Source organism: Pavona decussata, unplaced genomic scaffold (assembly GCF_977016875.1).
Source record: "Pavona decussata unplaced genomic scaffold, jaPavDecu1.1 SCAFFOLD_105, whole genome shotgun sequence".
Taxonomy (NCBI): Eukaryota; Metazoa; Cnidaria; class Anthozoa; order Scleractinia; family Agariciidae; genus Pavona; species Pavona decussata.
Window position 1 is genome coordinate 1,552,501 of NW_028145519.1, and position 22,554 is coordinate 1,575,054.

The 22,554-nt window shown below is 39.0% G+C and overlaps 2 protein-coding genes and 1 long non-coding RNA gene across 3 annotated transcripts; 1 reads left to right on the forward strand and 2 right to left on the reverse strand.

Annotated features, from left to right (window-relative positions):
- Positions 1–3,595: 3,595 nt before the first annotated feature.
- On the reverse strand, positions 3,596–16,117 carry LOC146471317 (substance-K receptor-like). Its single transcript, XM_085121030.1, has 2 exons — positions 15,462–16,117; positions 3,596–3,930 (listed from the first exon to the last, which is right to left on the reverse strand). Exons 1-2 carry the CDS (start codon positions 15,934–15,936, stop codon positions 3,596–3,598), a joined length of 810 nt encoding a protein of 269 aa, XP_084977156.1. The 5' UTR covers positions 15,937–16,117.
- Positions 5,235–14,981, forward strand: LOC146471318 (uncharacterized). The gene is made up of 2 exons (XR_014866831.1): positions 5,235–6,304; positions 14,400–14,981. It is a non-coding gene; the product is annotated as an uncharacterized LOC146471318 (long non-coding RNA).
- A 3,731-nt stretch (positions 16,118–19,848) lies between the features above and the next one.
- On the reverse strand, positions 19,849–21,364 carry LOC146471319 (substance-P receptor-like). Its single transcript, XM_085121092.1, has one exon. It carries the CDS (start codon positions 21,264–21,266, stop codon positions 20,196–20,198), a length of 1,071 nt encoding a protein of 356 aa, XP_084977218.1. The 5' UTR covers positions 21,267–21,364; the 3' UTR covers positions 19,849–20,195.
- Positions 21,365–22,554: the final 1,190 nt, after the last annotated feature.

Here is a 22,554-nt window from a genome sequence, read left to right on the forward strand (position 1 = left end):
TAAATACCTGAGAAAGTTTTGCACGAGGAACACGGCAGCAGGTAAACTCGAAGAATGCGAAATGTTCGCAACCACAACTGAGTCACGAAAACCACTCTCCACCGGCTAGTTATCTATTAACTTTCCGCGTAAAATATGGGCACCCCAATTACATGGAGTACAGACAGGTGCTTCATACTAAATTATTGACCTAACTAAAATTAAGCCCGCTGGTTTTATAAAATTGGCCTTAAAATGATTTTATTTCTTATTATGTTTCGCTATTGTCAGTCTCAGAGTCATCTTTATTGTCTATGCCGAGTTTCGTTGTCATGGGAAATGGGGAACTGATACTAATAAAAAGCATGGCTCTTTCTCTGTGGTGGCCATCTTAGATTTCCGTATTTAGCCTTAGGGCTCGTTTCCATATGATCGCACACGATCGTACATCGCAGATCGCGGATCGCAGACAATCGCAGACGATCGCAAAAAAGGCTGATCGCAGAGCCGACCATAGCCATACGTTTTGGTCAGCAGAAATGTCAAACGTGCGTGTAGCAAACAACATCGCGAACGTGGAGGAGCGGAGATTTTGCTGCAAGCCAATTTACTTCTTCTGTTTGTCATGAAGCGACGTCGTCGTCAGCTCTAAAACAGGCGAAAACATCGGTTTTTGATTCGATAACGACCGTACGCAGTTCTTATGTTCGGCCCCCGCTTCCCCGGCCGGTAAATTAAACTTCTGCTCGATTTTCTCCCAAGAGTTGCCCTTTTTGTTCTTGTCTTTAAAATCTTTGCTTTGCACCTTCATAACGTGCAACTTCCTCCATTAATCCCTCGTTACCAACATGTTCAATCTCAGCCATGATGACAACGGGTGAGTGTTGCTACGTAGACCGTTCCTACAATCGAACACATGAGTGTTGAATCGTGGGAGAAAACCCGAAATATTATGGGATGCGTTTCGATCGCGGATCGCAAAACTTTGGTTTCCATATGATCGCACAATTGTAATTGATCGCAGACGATCGCAGGAGACAGACCATGGTTTTATCTCCTGCGATCGTCTGTGATCGCGATAGCAGGATCGCAGACGATCGCAGAAGTATGTGTCCATATGATCGTAGACGATCGCAGACCTTATTGCGATCTGCGATCTGCGATCCGCGATCAGCAAATAAATTATTCAAATCTATAGGTATTATTCACAAATCTAGATTCTTTATCTCTACTCACTCCCTTCGTACTTTATACAATTCTATGATCCTTCAATATTTATATTATTGCAATTTAGCTTGGGCTGGTACCTATAAGTCAAACCTTCAAAGAATTGTAATCTTACAGAAACGTGCGTTGAGAATAGTAAGCAATTCTACATACATTGCCCATACTGGCCCTATTTTTAAGGAACTTAAACTCTTAAAATTTCATGATATCCATTCGTTTCAATTAGGTACTTTTATGTTTTCATTCAAGAACTCTACACTCCCTTCCAAATTCAATAACTTTTTTTACTGAATAGTCAAATCCATAATTATAATACTAGGAATGCTCAGTCCTTCCGCTTGCCACTGTGCAGAACGAACACCAGGAAGTTTTACAATTTACTTTCAAGGTCCAAACTTTTATAATTCGCTAAATTCTGACATAACTAGTTCTCCCTCCTCCGCTACTTTTAAAAGAAAGCTTAAAGACTTTCTTCTCTCTAGGTATTAACTTCTGTAAGGCTGTATTTCTTAACTAACTTACTTAATATGTGTGTGCGTGTGTGTGTGTGCGTGTGCGCGGTCAAAGTTAATTATCATAAGTCCATATTGTAATTCTAATATAAGATAGCTATTTTTTAAAAGTGAGGAAGCCTGACTTTATAAGCCTCGTGGTTTCTTTCAGGTTTTCTCGCCATTTATTTTCTTTCGTCAATTTTCATCACTTTTTTTCCATATGTAATTGTTGTATATGGCAAAATAAATATTATATTGTATTGTATTATTGTATTGCATCATATGGAAACCAGCCTTTAAGTTGCGTTTGATTGACCTTCTTCCGGAATAAGAATAAGCGGAATAGCCGTTAAATTTCTCTTTTTAAGAAATTTGGGAGGACAAATTCTGCAAACACCATCGCTGACACATGAGAATTTAAGAGCCGTTTTGTACTCCAGTAACTCCTAAAACCTCTTATGAGGGATTTCTTGTCATCGTTGTATTTATTCCTATTCCGGAATAGGGTCAATTCAATCGAACGCACCCTTAGTTTCACTCGAGTCAACAAAGACCAAAACTTACAATATCAACAAGCTCACCTTTTATCCATGTTGTGCAGTAGTTGTACGCACACACGAGCAGACAAGGTGAGACAAACTGAGTGACACGCGAGTGACACGTACACTTATCTGAATTAAAAAATTTTGTCACCTCTTTGTTTGTCGCAGTCACATTGAATGGAAACTTTCTGCTGTCTCATTAAAGGCACAAAGCGCTCTAGCTAGCCCAGAAGTCAGTCAGAAATAATACTTCCCCATTTCCTAGGCTAATGAAAAAAATTTAAAAGCAGGTAGTTTCTTGATAAGCAGGCAGCCTTTTTCAAAAAGGCGTAAATTACCTTTGTAGCATTGATGGATATCGCACTGTCAGCTCAATAGGCCAATCAACTTTGCATTTTTATTTGACTAAGTAATTATTGCCTTGATCTACGAAGGCAGTTCGTGCATCACACCCACTGTTTTTTTGCCTGGAACGTTACTTAAGATCACATTCTTTATCGCGTCACGTGGCTGGTTTTGAACAGTCATCGACACAATTACATATTTCATGGCTAATAATAAACCTCATCGGCAACATTTCGGCTCATTTCACATTTGTCTTTTGCCCAACTGATTACCGTCATATAGATAATGGAATCTATGGTTTTGTCTTATTTACATTGTCAATATAATCTCTGATTTAGTTAAACTCCGGCCTATTTAAAAACCTTCCTTCGTTAAGCAGTAGGATTTTTTCGTTTTTTGCATCACCTGTTCCTAACAGAGATAACTTTAGACTTTTTATTTATAAAGAAACTCTTTCAAGGTTAATTACCATTACCTTAATTATTTTAATGGTGAGTTGGGTGATAAATTGCTCTCGGTTTCTAATAGAACGGCACCAGCAAAAGATATATAGCGAACAAAATTTATGAATTGTCTACCTTGTGTATCGTTATTCTTCTCCAGTCATCTCCACAATATACATAGAATAAAGGTATTAAAATAACGGAGAAAGGGCTAAAAATAGAAAGACAAAAACTTAGACTTAAAAAGATGGAAAAAAAAGGATCTTATATTATTGGTTTTCAAGGGAGAGATTACATAATATGCGTCATAGAACATAAACACACATACATAGACACGGAACAAAAATATTAGTGCGGGCAACACTTGATCACTTCCTTGTAAATACTTGAAAGTAGCTTACCACTGTAACATGTACCAACATTCTAAAAAGGGCAATAATTTAACGCTTTTGTCTTTACAATTTTCCAATCTTCACGAAGTTTGCTGGGTAAGTTGCCTTGAAGTCGATCTTGCAGTTCGCGAAGGCACGTTCAGTTCTATTTCATTAGTATGAAACCGCCTCGACTATAAGCAGTTAAGCAAATCTTTCAATCCTTGGCGATACCTTTCACTTAAACTGATATAAACACGTGGGTTCAGGGACGCATTTGAATAGAAGATGAATTTTGCAGCTGAAAATAGTTCGCCCATTCCACATGGTAGATGCCAGTTCCATGCAAAATAATAAACAAGTGCGGATACAGTTACTGGAGTAATGCACAAAGCGAAAAGAAAGACAATGATTAAAATCTTTTTCACTATCGCGGTGTCTTCTCTCTGTCTTTGCCTATTCAGTGAACCGTTTTTACCAAGCTTTCGTTTTTTCAGCTCCATCAAAATAAGTGCATATAAAGAAGGAACTACACTATAAATTTAATAGATCTGTTTCAGCCCCAAAGTGCCGTTTCAGCTCTATGGCCCTTGGAGCTGATTTGACTCTTCGTGGGTCCATTTTGTCAATTGGGTCCATATCGACCCCAATAAAAACTGTTTTAGCCCCACCAAAAACCGATTTGGCCCACAGTGGAAAATAATTCGGCCCCTGCGTGCGTATCGGCCCTTATCACTCGAGCTATTTTGTCTCAAATTAGTGAAACCATTTCCGTTCAAGTCTAGTTAGCTTCAATGTAGGGCCGTCTAGGCTCCTATTAATGGAGTCGTTTAGACATCGAAGAACAGAGCCAATTTGTTACAACGCAAAATGGCCCCAATCACTTGAGCCATTTTGACTCCGAATGGTATAACCATTTTCAATCAAGCCAAGATGGGTCCAAATTAGGGTCGATATACTGAATTTTGACATCAAGCAAAATTGTGACAGGGAGAACTTTGAGGGAAAATTTAATTTATAATTTCCACCTTCTTCTGAATTATGGTGCATGATTACCGTTGTTCAATGAAATCCCGCGTTTGTCCAGTTGTGGAAAAAAGGCTGCATTTGCTTACTATTGAGTCCTTTTCATTCACCGAACCGAGCTTATATATTCTGCAAGCATCAGTAGTCCATTTCTGCCACGGTGATTATTTACTGATCGCTTTACGATGGAGAACTTTGCCAAAACGTTCACTGAAGAGGAAATTAAGACATGGCTTGGAACGTCTTCACCGGCAACCATCGAAAGAATATCAAGTAAGCAGTACTTGAGTCCGAGCTTGCTTTAATATTTGCAACTGAGCTGGAATTAAAGCCCGGTAAAAAAAATTTTCTTACTTTTCTTTTGGTTTGTTTGTTTTTAGATCGTTCACTTGCACTTAGCGGCCATGATATAGGAAGGCAATTTCCGCCAGTGGAAGGAGCCTGGATACGAGCATACGTCACTCCGAGAAATCTTTGAGAGCCTACTCCCTAAACGCGCATGACAAATCGTTCAGGCGGGAGGGTTTTAACAGAAAATTCGTCAAACTAAGGTTTTTAGTTTGATTTCCACTAGTCTTGGCGATTTGGCTGCAATAGGAAAGTCAAATTATGGACAGCCGATTCCCTTGTGTTAATAATTTGCGATTTATGATTTTCTCTTTACTGTCGGATCGTATATTACCACAAACTCATTTGCAACAGAGCGAGTAGTCTTCTTCGATGCTTGCATAATATTTTAAGCTTACTTTCAGGTGAGTCTTTCCATAAGTTTTGTAGCCTTGAATTCTCTTCGTAACTTATCCCCTAAATTTACTGCGGAGAGTGTAGTATCTGATAGCGGTGCTGATCGTTCTTCTGCCGCCTTATTTTTGGTAATTAAGCGACTAGTAAAAATTTAATTGCCATTTGCACCAGATTCTCCTTAGAATGAAATATACAAGCTGCAGCTTAACTTTATCATTTTTCTTTATTCCTCATAGCAATGCAAGTCTATTTATTATGATAAGTCGGTTCAAATGTTTTTAAAAACAGTTTTTAAACAATTGATCAAATTACTTTAGATGCATTGTTTCAAACTATCAATTTATAACTTTCCTTGCTACATGTATGGGGCTGTGCCGGCGGAAATCTTGCCAAGCTTTTAGCTGAGGAATCCTAACTGTTAGGCATTGATTGATCAAATTACTATAGATGCATTGTCTCAAACTATTAATTTCTAATTTTTCTTGCTCTGTGGTGCTATGATCAAGGTATATGCCAGTTAGGTGCGAAGCTTTTAGCTGAGGAATCCTAACTGTGAGGCATTGATTGATCAAATTACTATAGATGCATTGTCTCAAACTATTAATTTCTAATTTTCCTTGCTCTGTGGTGCTATGATCAAGGTATATGCCAGTTATGTGCGAAGCTTTTAGCTGAGGAATCCTAACTGTTAGGCATTGATTGATCAAATTACTATAGATGCATTGTTTCAAACTATTAATTTCTACTTTTCCTCTCTCTGTGGTACTATGATCAAGGTATATGCCAGTTAGGTGTGAAGCTGTTCGCTGAGGAATCCTAACTGTTAGGCATTGATTGATCAAATTACTATAGATGCATTATTTCAAAGTATTAATTTCTAATTTCCCTTGCTGTGTGGTACTATGATCAAGGTACATGCCAGTTCGGTGCGAAGCTTTTTGCCGATGAATTGTTGTACGTTGTTCGATCACTTAACAGTAGATGCAATGCCTTAAATAATTATTTATTTCTTTTTTACCTTTGCATGTGATACTGTGGTCGAGATACATATGTCATTTGTGAGCAAATTTAGCTTCATGCTGAAGTGTTCTATCAACCCTGTTCTCAGGAAGAAGTTAGACTCTAGGAATGAGGTTAGTATTGTATTAAGCATTGTCATTTATTATGTTGTAACCCATGCCATCAAGTAATTTTGGTATGTTTGTGTGTGATTGAGGAGTAGTTTACAATATTATTTTGACAGTAACTGCATTTTACCAGAAGCTCTTAACAGCCGTCCTCTGTAAATATCGACTATCGTCGTTTGGACGAGAAAAAATGAAATCCCTCAAACTTTCTCAGAAGAATGGTCTATATAAGTGATTCACATAAGTATAACTTTGAGCTCAGTTCGATTCGTATTTTAGCTGTAGTGCGACCATCTTGGTTTTACCGCTCTGAGAGGGCTTTCAGCGGCCATTTTAGGCCACACTTTTAAGAATTTGCCTTACAAAGAAAGCGTTACAAATCCGAACAAAATCTCATTGTTCGAGACAAGCAAATGTTTGTTGTTGTGTTGAGAAGCTTTTTTGGCAATTTGATCGAAATCTGATTTTTTTACAAAATTTTTAATTTCTTCCCTATTGAACTACTCTTCAAGTGCCAAAAAAATGGCCGAGTTTAAAGGAAAATATCGCTAAAGATACATTAGTTGGCATCCTAAAACAGCATCCCGGTTAAAGAGCAATGTCTTGTCTGTAAGAATATGCAATAAAATTTTCGGGCAGTTAAAAAGAGAAAATTATAGAAGAAGAAGTTTTAACTGTACTTTTGTCAACAAACACCACCTTCGTAATCAGCATAACAACATGAAAATAACGATTTACTAAGAAAATAATGATAAATTCCACTTACCTCGTGAAATATTGAGAACTGGATATTTCAAAATATATCAATTTATAGTTTCAGTCGGATACAGCCGCATTTTCGATAATTTGTTGTGCGAAATCTCCGTAATACACCGCAGCCGTTAAACTGGGTTGAATTCTTCAAAGTCCGTCAGGTCAATCATTGGCCGAAAAATTGCCTTCCGCCCCATAAGCTGCCGTGTGCAAGGTGCCAAATACTTCTTCGTTATCCTTAATGACCAAAACTTCTTTCAGCAACCATTTAAATCCTGCTTTTAACTGGAGATTCTCGTCAAGAAATCGTTTATGTTCCGTTGACCTTCCGCCGTGATTAAACAATGAGATTGCGTTACAGAAACGGGCGCACATCCAGACGGGTTGGGGTGGGGGTGGGGTAGAGGTGGGGAGGAAATAAAGATGTCACGGACCTTAGCTTGTAAGATGCTGCAAAAGCGTTAGCTATTCTTCGCTTATTCGGGGCTATAAATTAAGCACTTTTCTCGGAATAATGGAACATGACTAGTGACTCACCGGCTTTGGGGAACGTTGAGAAATTTGTGTAGGTTACATATTTTTTTCTGGTTTCTGGGCGTAGTAGGAAGTACAATGTATTTTTTCCCTCTCTCACTGTGATCAAATTGCCCTGCGGAAACGCGAAGCCGATCGTTAAGTAGATTTATATATTAATGACTACATCAAATTAAATTTCATAGGTGTGGCTACTTTTCATTTTATTTCGTGTTTAATATTTTAAGTCGTTTGGGTCGCAAAAGAGAACCATAGAAATATAATGTGTCAATCAAAACGTATTGTTTCCAGTTTTAATATGTACATTCTTTTCGTGACACGCGTAAAGCGAATGGCTTAGTAGCCGCACTTTTAATTGGTACGTGGAGAATTCCTGGTCATGGCCACCTGTGGCTACTCGTCGTATGTTGGAGGTATCTGCGGATCCAGTACCCAAAACGATAAAAATGTGCAGTGTGTCCTACTGAGTGACTGCCGAGGGGACGTGAGCGTCCATTTAAAAGCACTGCACGTTTGGGACGCCCCTTTAAAAACCGAGGCACAATTGCTCCTAGCAAGGGCAGGTATTAGTGAGGATACCTATCTTTCGAGTTAGGAACCGAGTTAGGAACCGAGTTAGGAACCGAGTAAGGAACCTTGTTGGGAACCGAGTTGGGAACCGAGTTAGGAACCGAGTTGGGAACCGAGTTAGGAATCCATATATCGATTAGATATATATGTACCGATTGGCTTTATCTTTCATCTGGGGAGAGAAAACTTCTTGCGTTCTTGTAACAGTTGCCAGGTCGGAATCCATCAGTAGAAAGTGTCCATAATCCCACTGTATGAATATTATATCTACGCCAGTACGTAAACACCGTACATTTTTAGACTGTGATTTTAGCTCTCCTGTAGCTCACTAAACCTTCTATTTTATGTGGTAAATTTCTTAAGTCGCCGTCTTTCACCTCATCTGGTCACACTTCCATGCGATTGTTTGATTATGCCAGGTTCATTCCTGAAAGTCATCATTGTGGTTCAGAAACATAGTAATTTTCAGGTAGATCGAAACCGATTAACAGTGACGTTATGGAGATAAAAACGGATTCGAGTAATTTATCCCCGACAGGACAGTATGGCCGAAGGCTGAAAACAGCATAACCAACTTTCCAGGAACGCCTCGGGGTCGTATCTCGCCTTCATATTTGTTCACCGCGATTTTCAATCTATCGAAGTCACGCTTTTAAAGGCACACCACAGGATCTCTCTCAAGAGTTTGCAGCTGTTGCGTTTTCTTGGGGTCCAGAACACGATAAATAGAGGATATTACATGACCGCGCGGAGATACGAAATTTCTCTTCGAGTGTTGAAAAATATTTCACGAGTGAGCGCAGCGAATGAGGGAAATAATTTTCAACACGAGAAGAGAAATTTCGTATCTCCAAGCGGCCATGTAATGTTCTGTTTATTATATTAACACCAATGAAATACCAACTCATTGCAAAAGGCGCGATTTATCATGAACCATAGCAGCGGTGATCTTTTCACGCGTGAAGATAACATGTTAATTTCACGTGTGAAGATATCATGTTTTCGCGCGAAAGCTCACCTGGTATTTCATTGGTGTTTATATAATAAATACAATAAATTATTTACGGATAAAATCAAAGACCTTCGCTCTACAATATCTCGCCAACACATAGGCTGCGTGGCGGTCTTCTTCTCTGGGTCTGCGAAATCAGCGAGCCATGCGAGCCATGCGAGTCACGCGAGTCATGCGAGTCATGCGAGCCACAGTGCAAATGTTAAGAATTTTTATTTGTTTTATTTACATTCGCGCGAGAAAATTTTGGACGAATTTTTTTTTTTTTTCGTTTTTGTTATAATTTTGGAGAGAATTTTGCCTATTCAAAATCGCCCAAGATGCGCAAAAAAATAACAACAATACGCAAAAATTTATTAAGGTTCAAGACTTCAGAAAAAAAATCCGAGAAAAACATACGGCTGCACCGCTAGTCGAAAAGGTATCTATTGATACATGTCATTCATTGATATCCACGTGGAACTTCATTCAAGAAAATAATAAAAAAAAAAGAAAAAGAACAGCACTTCGATCTCCGTGTGTTGGCGTCAAGAATGGTGAGTAAATCGCGCCATTTTAACAGGTTTGGTCTTTAGTCGAGAATCAGAGTTATCAGCACTCTGTCGGTTGGCTGACTGCTGCATGTGGTTGTCCTTTCCCTTAGACAAGTCTTTCTTCAAAACTCGCCACTAAAGTGGCAGAGGCTAGTTTCGAGATAGCATTCGACCCACCAGCTGACGGCAAATGCTTCTGTTACGCTGCTTCTTTTCAAATTGAATTTAGTGCGACAATATTGACTTCGCTCATCTTTGAGTACTCATTTATCATACCTTACAAGTTTGGAATGACACTGACAATCAGCCCTGACATGTCAATTACAGTCAACCCAGGTCACGCGTGAACAGTATTTCCAAGAATGAAATGAACATTCGAATTTCTCTTTGTAATGTCCGACGTGTGAATGGAATGTTGGACATTTCTCTGGAAATCGTTCCGAAAAAGACGCATTAACTGAAAAAAAAAAAAAAAAAACAAAAAAAGATTCAAAATACTTGGGAAACAATTGTTATTCTTGAAATATTCAATTTTGCAGTGTAAAGAAAAATTCATAGCTTTATACCGTCAATAAGCTGGGGAAATTTATACGGGAACTCTGAAACCTCGTTGGCGACTTTCAAAACTGACATGTAAATTTCAAAACTCCGTTCAAATTTCAAAAATATCGTTCACGCGTGACCTGGGTTGACTGTAACAAAAAGTATCATGGTTTGCGTTGTCCCACTGTAAGAATTAAATATTGCGATGTTATTCATCTTGTTCCGACGCTCTTGTTCTTGTTCTTATGTGAATGTAAATACAACAAATAAAAATTCTTAACATTTATACTGTGGCTCGCATGACTCGCGTGGCTCGCATGACTCGCGTGGCTCGCATGACTCGCGTGACTCGCATGGCTCGCACGGCTCGCTTGGCTCACACCTTGGCTCGCATGGCTCGCTGACTCGCAGATTTTTATCACTCTTCTTCTTTTCGGGACTCGCAATATCTTTTCTGCTCTTTCTCGTGCCCCTCTCGTTCACATTTGAACTTTAGTCTTAGAAAAACATGGTTTAACTTTCGTTGTAAACTGCTTCATTGATCCATTGTTAGATCGATTAAAACAAAGTTATTACAAGAAAGTTGTTGAACAATGAGTGGTCACCCGACTATAACCTGACTGATTCAACTTCAAATAGGGCATTCTATTTCTAACCAGGCGAAACCCCAAGTTTACAGGTAAAGTGCTGGTCGGAACTGATGCTAGGCTAATACAAAGACGATTTACTTTGAAAATCAACAACAACAACAACAAAAAAAAAAAGCCAAAAACTTGTCTCAAATCAATAACCATATCGCCCAAAGTCTGTTAAACTCGCTTGCCAACTCCTTTCTCGGTTCCCAACTCGGTTCCTAACTCGGTTCCCAACTCGGTTCCTAACTCGGTTCCTAACTCGGTTCCCAACTCGGTTCCTAACTCGGTTGTTAGTTTATCTCGGTATTAGTATGAGTATTTTGATATTTATTTTACTAGTTTTCTCTTAAGAAACACCAAAGTACAAATCATAAGTATTCATTCCTTGAAGCGAATACATTTATTTTGAACTCCCCCACGAAATTCACAACCTGGTTTCCATGCCATTTCGGATCACAAGTTATCACCTGCAATTACACTTCATTACACTTTTTCACACGAAGACGCTAAAAATAGAAGCATTTGCGGAGTGAAAAGCGTGTAACTTAGTAAGAAGCAAACTGTCCCATTAGATCGTACTCTCGAAACTAATGCTTTTGAAAAACACGTATTTGAATCTCATAAATTCTTCCTTATCAAATTTTCTTCCTTATGAAATTTGGTCTGCGGCATATATTAATCACGTGCCAGGAGACCGTGGGAAAGTGCTAATTTCATTGACGCCCATACGGTGTATACAATTTGTACTAATGCATTTATTTCATTTTTTTTAATTAAAGTGATAGTGTATTAAATGGATATTGAAGCTGGGGACGTACACGTGTGCATTACAGGCCCGTAGCAAGGCTAAAATTACTAAGGGGGCCGAGCAAAATGGTTAAACAAAACTACTATTAAAGTTCAGTTTTCATCAGAATGCAAAGTCCGAGTGTTTGCCGACTGTTTAAAGAACCCAAATAAAGTTCTGAAGTGCATCTTCAAATCCAGTTGGGTTCGCCAAATACTGGGGACTTTGCAAGAAACAAATCCCGCACGGGTGGGGAAATACAAGAACTTTGAAATACACAATTAGCAAAGTCCCCATATCAGCCCGGGGTCCCCCCCCCCCCCCCCCCCCACGGGGAAGCCGATGACAAGTGCATAATATTACAAATATATAGCTGTCAGTGAGCTTGGGATAGTTGTGAACATGTATGAACCCGAAACAGAAGAGCAACGATCAACTGATGCTGTAAATTAGTGTTTTACTTGCCATAATGTTCCATTTTTGTTTCCTCCCCACTTCCACCCCAACCCGTCTGGATGTGCGCGTGTTTCTGTAACGCAATCTCATTGTTTAATCACGGCGGAAGGTCAACAGAACATAAACGATTTCTTGACGAGAATCTCCAGTTAAAAGCAGGATTTAAATGGTTGCTGAAAGAGGTTTTGGTCATTAAGGATAACATAGAAATATTTGACACCTTGCACACGGCAGCTCATGGGGCGGAAGGCAATTTTTCGGCCTATGGTTGTCCTGACGGACTTTGAAGAATTCAACTCAGTTTAACGGCTGCGGTGTATTACAGTGATTTCGCACAACAAATCATCGAAAATGCGGCTGTATCCGACTGAAACTATAAATTGATATATTTTGAAATATCCAGTTCTCAATATTTCACGAGGTAAGTGGAATTTATCATTATTTTCTTAGTAAATCGTTATTTTCATGTTGTTATGCTAATTACGAAGGCGGTGTTTGTTGACAAAAGTACAGTTAAAACTTCTTCTTCTATAATTTTCTCTTTTTAACTGCCCGAAAATTTTATTGCATATTCTTACAGACAAGACATTGCTCTTTAACCGGGATGCTGTTTTAGGATGCCAACTAATGTATCTTTAGCGATATTTTCCTTTAAACTCGGCCATTTTTTTGGCACTTGAAGAGTAGTTCAATAGGGAAGAAATTAAAAATTTTGTAAAAAAATCAGATTTCGATCAAATTGCCAAAAAAGCTTCTCAACACAACAACAAACATTTGCTTGTCTCGAACAATGAGATTTTGTTCGGATTTGTAACGCTTTCTTTGTAAGGCAAATTCTTAAAAGTGTGGCCTAAAATGGCCGCTGAAAGCCCTCTCAGAGCGGTAAAACCAAGATGGTCGCACTACAGCTAAAATACGAATCGAACTGAGCTGAAAGTTATATTTGTGTGAATCACATATATAGACCATTCTTCTGAGAAAGTTTGAGGGATTTCATTTTTTCTCGTCCAAACGACGATAGTCGATATTTACAGAGGACGGCTCTTAAGGGTTTCCTATGTTATATCTTTTGGTCTTAGGGTGGATTGTCAAAAATATATTAGCATACCTGTCTTATCCATAATTTTTTTTTTGCTCTGGATATAGTTTTTGTGATTGCAACGTATACAAGGACTTTTTTCTTTCTTCTTCTGATGCCAAGTAATTGGTTATCTTCAATTTAGGAACACTATTATCAAGTGTCTTTACCAGCAGGGTACAGAAACAAAAATCAATCATGAACTTGCCATCATGTGTAGCCAGGCAGAGTATTTAGCTGTTTATTTTTGGCCACTGGAACCTGAGGCAAACAGACTAGATAAAAGCCTGGTTTACACTGCAAGGTTTTTGGGCCCAGCACTCCTAAATTTTGGCATGTGAAGCAATAATTTATGATACTGTACTCCTAATGTTGCCATGTTAAAGTTAAGTTCATCGGCTTGCGTGCCTAAAACTGCCTTGCAAGGTAGCCTCGGCCTGCCAAAAAATGGGCCAGCGTCCCAAATTCAGTCGCACATGTGCACATGTTTTTCAACAAACAAAATGGTGTCGTCTGAAAGGTTAGACGCCTCTATGCAAATCAGCAAATCCTATAGCTCCCCCTCCCTGATGGGGCTTCAGCAAAGGGCTGAAGGGGTGCCACAGGCAGCAATTCCCCGCCCTTAATTATTTTATTAAACATCTCTGAATAACTGACAAGAGATAGAACAAAATGCAGTGAACAAAAATAGAAAGGATAAGAGAAGGCAAGCAACAAGAGAAAATGGGAGGGTGGGAGGGGAAAACTTTGCTGCTGCTCAACTTGCAGCCCTCCAAGAAAGTGGCAATTGAAAAGACTGGCACAGAATAAGATGCAAGGTAGGATGGAAATCACATATCATATTTAGGGTAGACTGCAATAATAATGCGGCCTCAATAGTTGTTGCTTGCCAACATTGACCTTTATTTTATGCTAAAATGTCAATAAACCGGTCTCAAATTTCTAGAAACCATAAGTATGCCATATGAGGGCCTTTAACAGTGATAGTTATCAGTGACTTGTTTTGCACAGACTTTTTTGTTGATATTCTATCACTCAGCAGCCATCAGTAACAACTTCCCTGTCTTTTGTATCTCTATACCTGGCTTCCAGTGTTTCATCATCATGTTATAAGTATTAATTTTTACTTGCAGTTTTAGTTGGTCAATTGTACCTTGTAAGGTGACTCATCTTTCATTTTTTGCTTGTTTTTGTTTACAGAGAACTGCCTCAGTTGATGATAACCTCGCCATTTTTACGCAACTCCAAATTGTTGCTATTGGAGAAGGCTTTGACTCTGACAAACTCTATGTTGCATTTTAAGGAAAGGTTTTGTACAGTATTCCTCACCAGATATCATGGACAGCATTAGGGCCTTGCTGTTGTTGTTTTATAATTATATTCGACATGGTATATAAAAACAGCAAAGCCATGTTGTCCTTTTTTTAAGGCACGCTTAGCAGTCATTTTGTGTTTCAGTTTGGTTTGCCAAAAAAGTTAAAGTGAGAGAATAAAATAATGTTGTGTTGTTCACAAAATGTTTCTCTTGTGTATATATTTATCAGTTTCGTGTATTAGGGAAGTAAAATGAGTGTTAATCAACCAGAAAATTAAAACCATTCCAGGGTAAGCAGTAGTTGATTTTAGCCCTCTAATATAGCTGTTTCTGACTCTCTTGAATCTACAGCAGTTTTAAAGTAAAGTGTCCTTGTGGCTATATTGGAGTTGATTCAGCCCTAAATGTGCATTAATTTTGGTAATTATACGGGCTAAATCAGTCACCCATTGTGGCCATTGTTTCCCCTTTATGCAGGTTCAAAATGGATCAATTATGGGGCCATTTTGAGGCATCCTAAGAACCATTTTAATTCTTGTAAGAAGGCTATTTTACATAATTAAGGACCAAAGCGGCTCTTATAAAGAATGTCGTTTCAGACATGTTGGTGCCAATTTAGTCCTTTAGAGAACGTTTCTTTTGAGTATAAATTGGGCTAAATCGGCCACAAAATATGGGCCAATTTTCCTCCTTTCTGAGGGCATGAAACGGCTCCAGCAGGGCTATTTTGGCCTTCCAATTGCACCATTTCAACCCTTTTAAAAGCCCCCAAAATAGCCCCTCTGTGTCTTCGTTTCGGCTACCTTATGAAGGGCTATTTCAGCCCCGTTTACTGGGGCCAAAACAGCTCCATTTCAAATGGGCTAAATTAGCCCCAAAAATAGTACTGTATTTTACTCACCGAAACGGCCCCATTTTAGGGGCTAAAACAGATCTTTTCGATTTACAGTGTACAGAAAGTGGTAAGAAAATTAAAAATACTAAAATAAATATGAAGTAACGCTCTAGTGTCCGCTGTGGGTCAAACTTCGGTGCCCAGGTAAACGTGCAACACCACTTGTTGTCTTGCATAGTAAGTCGCGCAATATAGAAATACGGACCGTGTATACACATAGCAACGATCCAGATAGTGGGAATTAACACTTTCAAAACCCTTCTTGTTATCAGTGGAGGACGAAACGGGAAAACCACTCCTCGATATCTGTCGATGGCAATAACCACAAGGCTTTGGATGGACACCGCGGTAGAAATGTCTTGAAAGAAGTAGACCAACTTACACAGGATCAAACCCGTTAGTCCGTCTAGCAGCCACCTTCGAGGGCCAGTAAAAATAAAAACGAATTCTCGTGGAATAGCAAACACAGAAATCAGAAGATCGGAGGAGGCCATGTTAACAATAACAAAATTGGTCGTTGTCCACATTCATATATTTTTCAAGACGGTGGCGATTATAGCTAAGTTTCCACAGAGCGATATTATCATGATTAGAGAATAAACCAATGCCTTGATACATTTTACAGACGTGCTTTCAGGGTACAGCTCACAATTCCTGACTTGGGTTGAGTTAAGCTTGTTTGGTTTTCAGTGCAGCTCAATAAACACATTGTAGGAACTCTTGATCTTTGCCAACTGGCTATGCTAAAGAAGAGCTTCAAGGTACGGTCGGGGTGTGTTTATTTATCTAATGGATCGTTGCCGTGTATAAAAAGAGCACCTGCGCCTAGGTAATAATGTTTTGCGGTTTTATTCATTCGCGGGCATATCTTGATAGACGGGAGTACTTAACCATTTCACGTCAGATATATTTCTAGATTATTGTTTTGGAACATACACACCCTCTCGCGAAACGCCCCTCGGGGACCGGGAGCGATGAGAGGCGGCTGTATTTGCAGGCTATGGTAATCATTCTTCACAGGGATTGATAATGGATAGCTGGGGGCTACTACAGTTCTTCGTCACGTTTCTTTCGGGCTGAAGACAATTAAAAGCGGTTGTACATAAAAATCGAAATTACACTTATGGTCAACCTGATTATGTCTTTCACTTCTCAAGGGAAAGTATAAGGTAAAGTATATTACTGGGGTTTTTCTTGTACGCTTGCCAAACGATGTTTTTGTTTTTTTGTTTTGTTTTTTTTTTTTTTTTTTTCGGCTTGTGTTCTGAGACGTGACTAACCATTTTGGTGAAATTGAAATTGTGACATATGAATTGACTCAGTGTTCGTTTTTCTCCATTCATTGGGTCATACTTTAATCTGCTAGGGTCATTTCCTTTGAGCAGGAAGCCTTCAAGGCCCCAATATCAACTTGAACATTGTCCTCACTGCCGTCCCTATATTGTAGCTGTTGGAAGATTTTTTAAATTTGATCTCATCACCAATACGTTTCGTTTTCTCGTGATCATTTCTTTCGGTTAGCAGTTGAAGCTCTGTATCATCCGTTAATCCAATTGCAATTTGAGTGGTATTGATTTATCGTACAATCCAAGACGTTATTTATTTAAAGAGCTTTTTGACAACGGTTGTCTCTCGGTACTCTAATGGTGTTCTTTGTTGACTAAGCTCTCAAAAGGTCACAATCAATATTAGAGACGCTTCGAGACTAGGAAGATATTCGAGACATGAGGAATCATTTCGACAGATAATTCCGGTGAAATTTGAGATATCAATGTCTTTGACACTTTCACAATTGATTCTTTGAAGCGTAAGTTTTTGGGGTTAAGGGTAGGGGGTATTAAAAAAACCTATCCAAAACCATCCAATAAACGACGTGTTTAGCGTAGTTTTGCTCTTTTTCCTCTTCATTTACCCGCGAAATTGTTGATTAAAAAAGGAGGAAGGACAGTGGAAGCACCCGATTTTGCTCGTTTTAACGAATGGAAGCGAACTGTCATGAAGCTGTCCCGAGTTCTTTACGTTCGTAATCGAGTACTCGAAACGCCATAAGATTTGTTACCACAGCACATTCCGATTTTTTTTTTTTTTTTTTTTAGCTCTCGGCTGGAATGGCTGGTGGTACGTTGAATTGCAGCGGCGTTTAACCCGGCTAAGTTCCCAAGGAAGAATTCGAAGCGGGGACATTTGCTGGCATGCTAGCTAGGTTTGCCATGTAAATTGATCATGCAGTATTTTTCTTCTATTATGGATGGTATGATTTATTTCTTCGATGTTTTTATCACTGTTAAGTACCAGATTAAAGTAGATCAATTCAATAAAGACTTGAGAAAGATTTGCACGGGAACACAAATGTTGACAGCGGGTGAACTCGAAGAAGACAACTGAGTCACGTAAAGAAGATTAGGTTGGGAACGCGTACTTCTACTACAAATTTACCACTTGACTTGGAAAGTTTGATAAATTACAGTTATGAGTCGCTTAAGGCACAGTTAATCACTTCTAAGTCTTATTTCGTGACGACCTTCTCTCATCCATGGCACTCTAATACTAATAAAAAGCATGGCTCTTTCTCTATGGTGGCCATATTGGATTTCCGTATTTAGCCTTAGGGCTGGTTTCCATATGATCGCAGACGATCGTAGATCGCAGATCGCAGACGATCGCAAAAATGGCTGATCGCAGAGCCGACCATAGCCATACGTTTTGGTCAGCAGAAATGTCAAACGTGCGTGTAGCAAACAACATCGCGAACGTGGAGGAGCGGAGAATTTGCTGCAAGCAAATTTACTTCTTCTGTTTGTCATGAAGCGACTCCAAAACCGTCGAAAACATCGGTTTTGGATTCGATAACGACCGTACGCAGTTCTTATGTTGCGAAATTTGGCCCCCGCTTCCCCAGCCGATAAATTAAACTTCTGCTCGATTTTGTCCCAAAAGTTGCCCTTTTTGTTCTTGTCTTTAAAATCTTTGCTTTGCACCTTCATAACGTGCAAATTCCTCCATTAATTCCTCGTTACCAACATGTTCAATCTCAGCCATGATGACAACGAATTGAGTGTTGCTACGTTGACCGTTTCTACAATCGAACACACGAATGTTGAATCGTGGGAGAAAACACGAAATATTATGAGATGCGTTTCGATCGCGGATCGCAAAACTTTGGTTTCCATATGATCGCACAATCGCAATTGATCGCAGACGATCGCAGGAGATAGACCATGGTTTTATCTCCTGCGATCGTCTGCAATCGCGATAGCAGGATCGCAGACGATCGCAGAAGTATGTTTCCATATGATCGTAGACGATCGCAGACCTTATTGCGATCTCCGATCTGCGATCCGCGATCATATGGAAACCAGCCTTTAGGTTGCGTTTGATTGACCTTCTTCCGGAATAAGAATAAGCGGAACAGCCGTTAAAGTTCTCTTTTTAAGAAATTTGGGAGGACAAATTCTGCAAACACCATCGCTGACACATGAGAATTTAAGAGCCGTCTTGTACTCCAGTAACTCCTAAAACCTATTATGAGGAATTTCTTGTCATCGTTGTATTTATTCCTATTCCGGAATAGGGTCAATCGAACGCACCCTTAGTTTCACTCGAGTCACCAAAGACCAAAACTTACAATATCAACAAGCTCACCTTTTATCCATGTTGTGCAGTAGTTGCACGCACACACGAGCAGACGAGGTGAGACAAACTGAGTGACACGCGAGTGCCACGTACACTTATCTGAATAAACATTTTGTCACCTCTTTGTTTGTCGCAGTCACATTAAATGGAAACTTTCTGCTGTCTCATTGAAGGCAGTTTTTTGATAAGCAGACAGCCTTTTTCAAAAAGGCTAAATTACCTTTGTAGCATTGATGGATATCGCACTGTCAGCTCAATACGCCAATCAACTGTTTGCATTTTTATTTGACTAAGTAATTATTGCCTTGATCTACGAAGGCAGTTCGTGCATCACACCCACTGTTTTTTTGCCTGGAACGTTACTTAAGATCACATTCTTTATCGCGTCACGTGGCTGGTTTTGAACAGTCGTCGGCACAACTACATATTTCATGGCTAATAATAAACCTCATCGGCAATATTTCGGCTCATTTCACATTTGTCTTTTGCCCAACTGATTACCGTCATATAGATAATGGAATCTATGGTTTTGTCTTATTTGCATTGTCAATATAATCTCTGATTTAGTTTAACTCCGGCCTGTTCAAAAACCTTCCTTCGTTAAGCAATAGGGTTTTTTCCTTTCTTACATCACCTGTTCCTAACAGAGATAACTTTAGACTTTCTATTTATAAAGAAACTCTTTCAAGGTTAATTACCATTACCTTAATTATTTTAATGGTGAAGTGGGTGATAAATTGCTCTCGGTTTCTAATAGAACGACACAAGCAAAAGATATATAGCGAACGAAATTTATCAATTGTCTACCTTGTGTATCTTTATTCTTCTCCAGTCATCTCCACGATATACATTAGGAGAATAAAGGTATTAAAATAACGGAGAAAGGGCCAAAAATAGAAAGACTAATACTTAGACTTAAAAAGATGGAAAAAAAAAGGATCTTATATTATTGGTTTTCAAGGGAGAGATCATATAATATGCGTAATAGAACATAAACGCACATACATAGATACGGAACACGGAACAAAAGTATTAGTGAGGGCAACACTTCACTTCCTTGTAAATACTTGAAAGTAGCTTACCACTGTAACATGTACCAACATTCTGAAAAGGGCAATAATTTAACGCTTTTCTCTTTACAATTTTCCAATCTTCACGAAGTTTCCTGGGTAAGTTGCCTTGCAGTTCGCGAAGGCATGTTCAGTTCTATTTCATTAGTATGAAACCTCCTCGACCATAAGCAGTTAATCAAGTCTTTCAATCCTTGGCGATACCTTTCACTTAAACTGATATAAACGCATGGGTTCAGGGACGCATTTGAATAGAAGATGAATTTTGCAGCTGAAAATAGATCGCCCATTCCACATGGTAGATTCCAGTTCCATGCAAAATAATAAACAAGTGCGGATACAGTTACTGGAGTAATGCACAGAGCGAAAAGAAAGACAATGATTAAAATCTTTTTCACTATCGCCGTGTCTTCTCTCTGTCTTTGTCTATTCAGTGAACCGTTTTCTTCAAGCTCTCGTTTTTTCAGCTCCATCAAAATAAGTGCATATAAAGTAAGAACTACAGAAAGTGGTAAGAAAATTAAAAAGACTGAAATAAATATGAAGTAACGCTCTTGTGTCCGATGTGGGTCAAACTTCGGTGCCCAGGTAAACGTGCAGTACGCCTTGTTGTCTTGCATAGTAAGTCGCGCAGTATAGAAATACGGACCGTGTATACACATAGCAACGATCCAGATAATGGGAATTAATACTTTCAAAACCCTTCTTGTTATCAGTGGAGGGCGAAACGGGAAAACCACTCCTCGATATCTGTCGATGGCAATAACCACAAGGCTTTGGATGGACACCGCGGTAGAAATGTCTTGAAAGAAGTAGACCAACTTACACAGTATCAAACCCGTTAGTCCGTCTAGCAGCCACCTTCGAGGGCCAGTAAAAATAAAAACGAATTCTCGTGGAACAGCAAACACAGAAATCAGAAGATCAGAGGCGGCCATGTTAGCAATAAGAAAATTCGTCGTAGTCCACATTCGTATATTTTTCAAGACGATGGCGATTACAGCTAAGTTTCCACAGAGCGATATTATCATGATTAGGGAATAAACCAATGCCTTGATACATTTTACAGACGTGCTTTCAGGGTACAGCTCACAATTCCTGACTTGGGTTGAGTTAAGGCTTGTTTGGTTTTCAGTGCAGTTCAATAAACACATGGCAGCAACGGTTGATCTTTGCCAACTGACTATGCTAAAGAAGAGCTTCAAAGTACGGTCGGGATGTGTTTATTTATCTAATGAATCGTTGCCGTGTATGAAAAGAGCACCTGCGGCTAGGTGATAATGATTTGTGGTTTTTATTCATTCGCGGGCATATCTTGATAGAGGGGAGTACTTAATCATAATCCTTTTACATCAGATATATTTCTACGTATAAGATTGACTTTTGTTATTAAATTAATCAGAAAAACTAACGCAGAGAGATTTCGACGTTTCGATGACATCCTGTCAGTTTAGTTTTGTCTACTTACTTATGTGAATTTTCTTAATTTTCTTGATAATGATGACCGGATGTCATCGAAACGACGAAATCTCTCTGCGTTAGTTTTTCCGATTAATTTAAGATATATTTCTAGATTATTATTTTGGAACATACACACCCTCTCGCGAAATGCCCCTCGGGGACCGGGAGCGATGAGAGGCGGCTGTATTTGCAGGCTATGGTGATCATTCTTCTCAGAGAATGATAATGGATAGCTGGGGGCTAATTCAGATCTTCGTCACGTCTCTTTCGCGCTGAAGACAATTAAAGCCGGTTGTAGATAAAAATCGAAATAACACTTATGGTCGACCTGATTAAGTCATTCACTAATTCTCAAGGTAAAGTATATTACTGGGGTTTTCCTTGTACACTTTCCAAACGAATTTTTTTTTTTTTTTTTTTGAGTTGTGTTCTAAGACGTGACTAACAATTTTGGTCAAATTGAAATGTGACGTATGAATTGACTCAGTGTTCGTTTTTCTCCACTCATTGGGTCATACTTCAATCCGCTAGGAGCTGAAAACCATATATAAGCCGGCTGTAGATAAAAATCGAAATAACACTTATGGCGGTCGACCTGATTAAGTCATTCACTAATTCTCAAGGTAAAGTATATTACTGGGGTTTTTCTTGTACACTTGCCAAACGAGTTTTTTTTTTTTTTTCTTGTTGTTGTTGTTTTTGTTTTTTTTTGTTTTCCTTTTTCGACTTGTGTTTTAAGACATGACCAACCATTTCGCTGAAATTTAAATGTGACGTATTAGTTGACTCAGTGTTCGTCTTTCTCCATTCATTGGGTCATACTTTAATCTGCTAGGGTCATTTCCTTTGAGCAGGAAGCCTTCAAGGCCCCAATATCAGCTTGAACATTGTCCTCACTGCCGTCCATGTATTTTCGCTGTTGGGATATTTTTTTAAATTTTATCTGATCACTAATACGTTTTGTCTTCGCGTGATCATTTC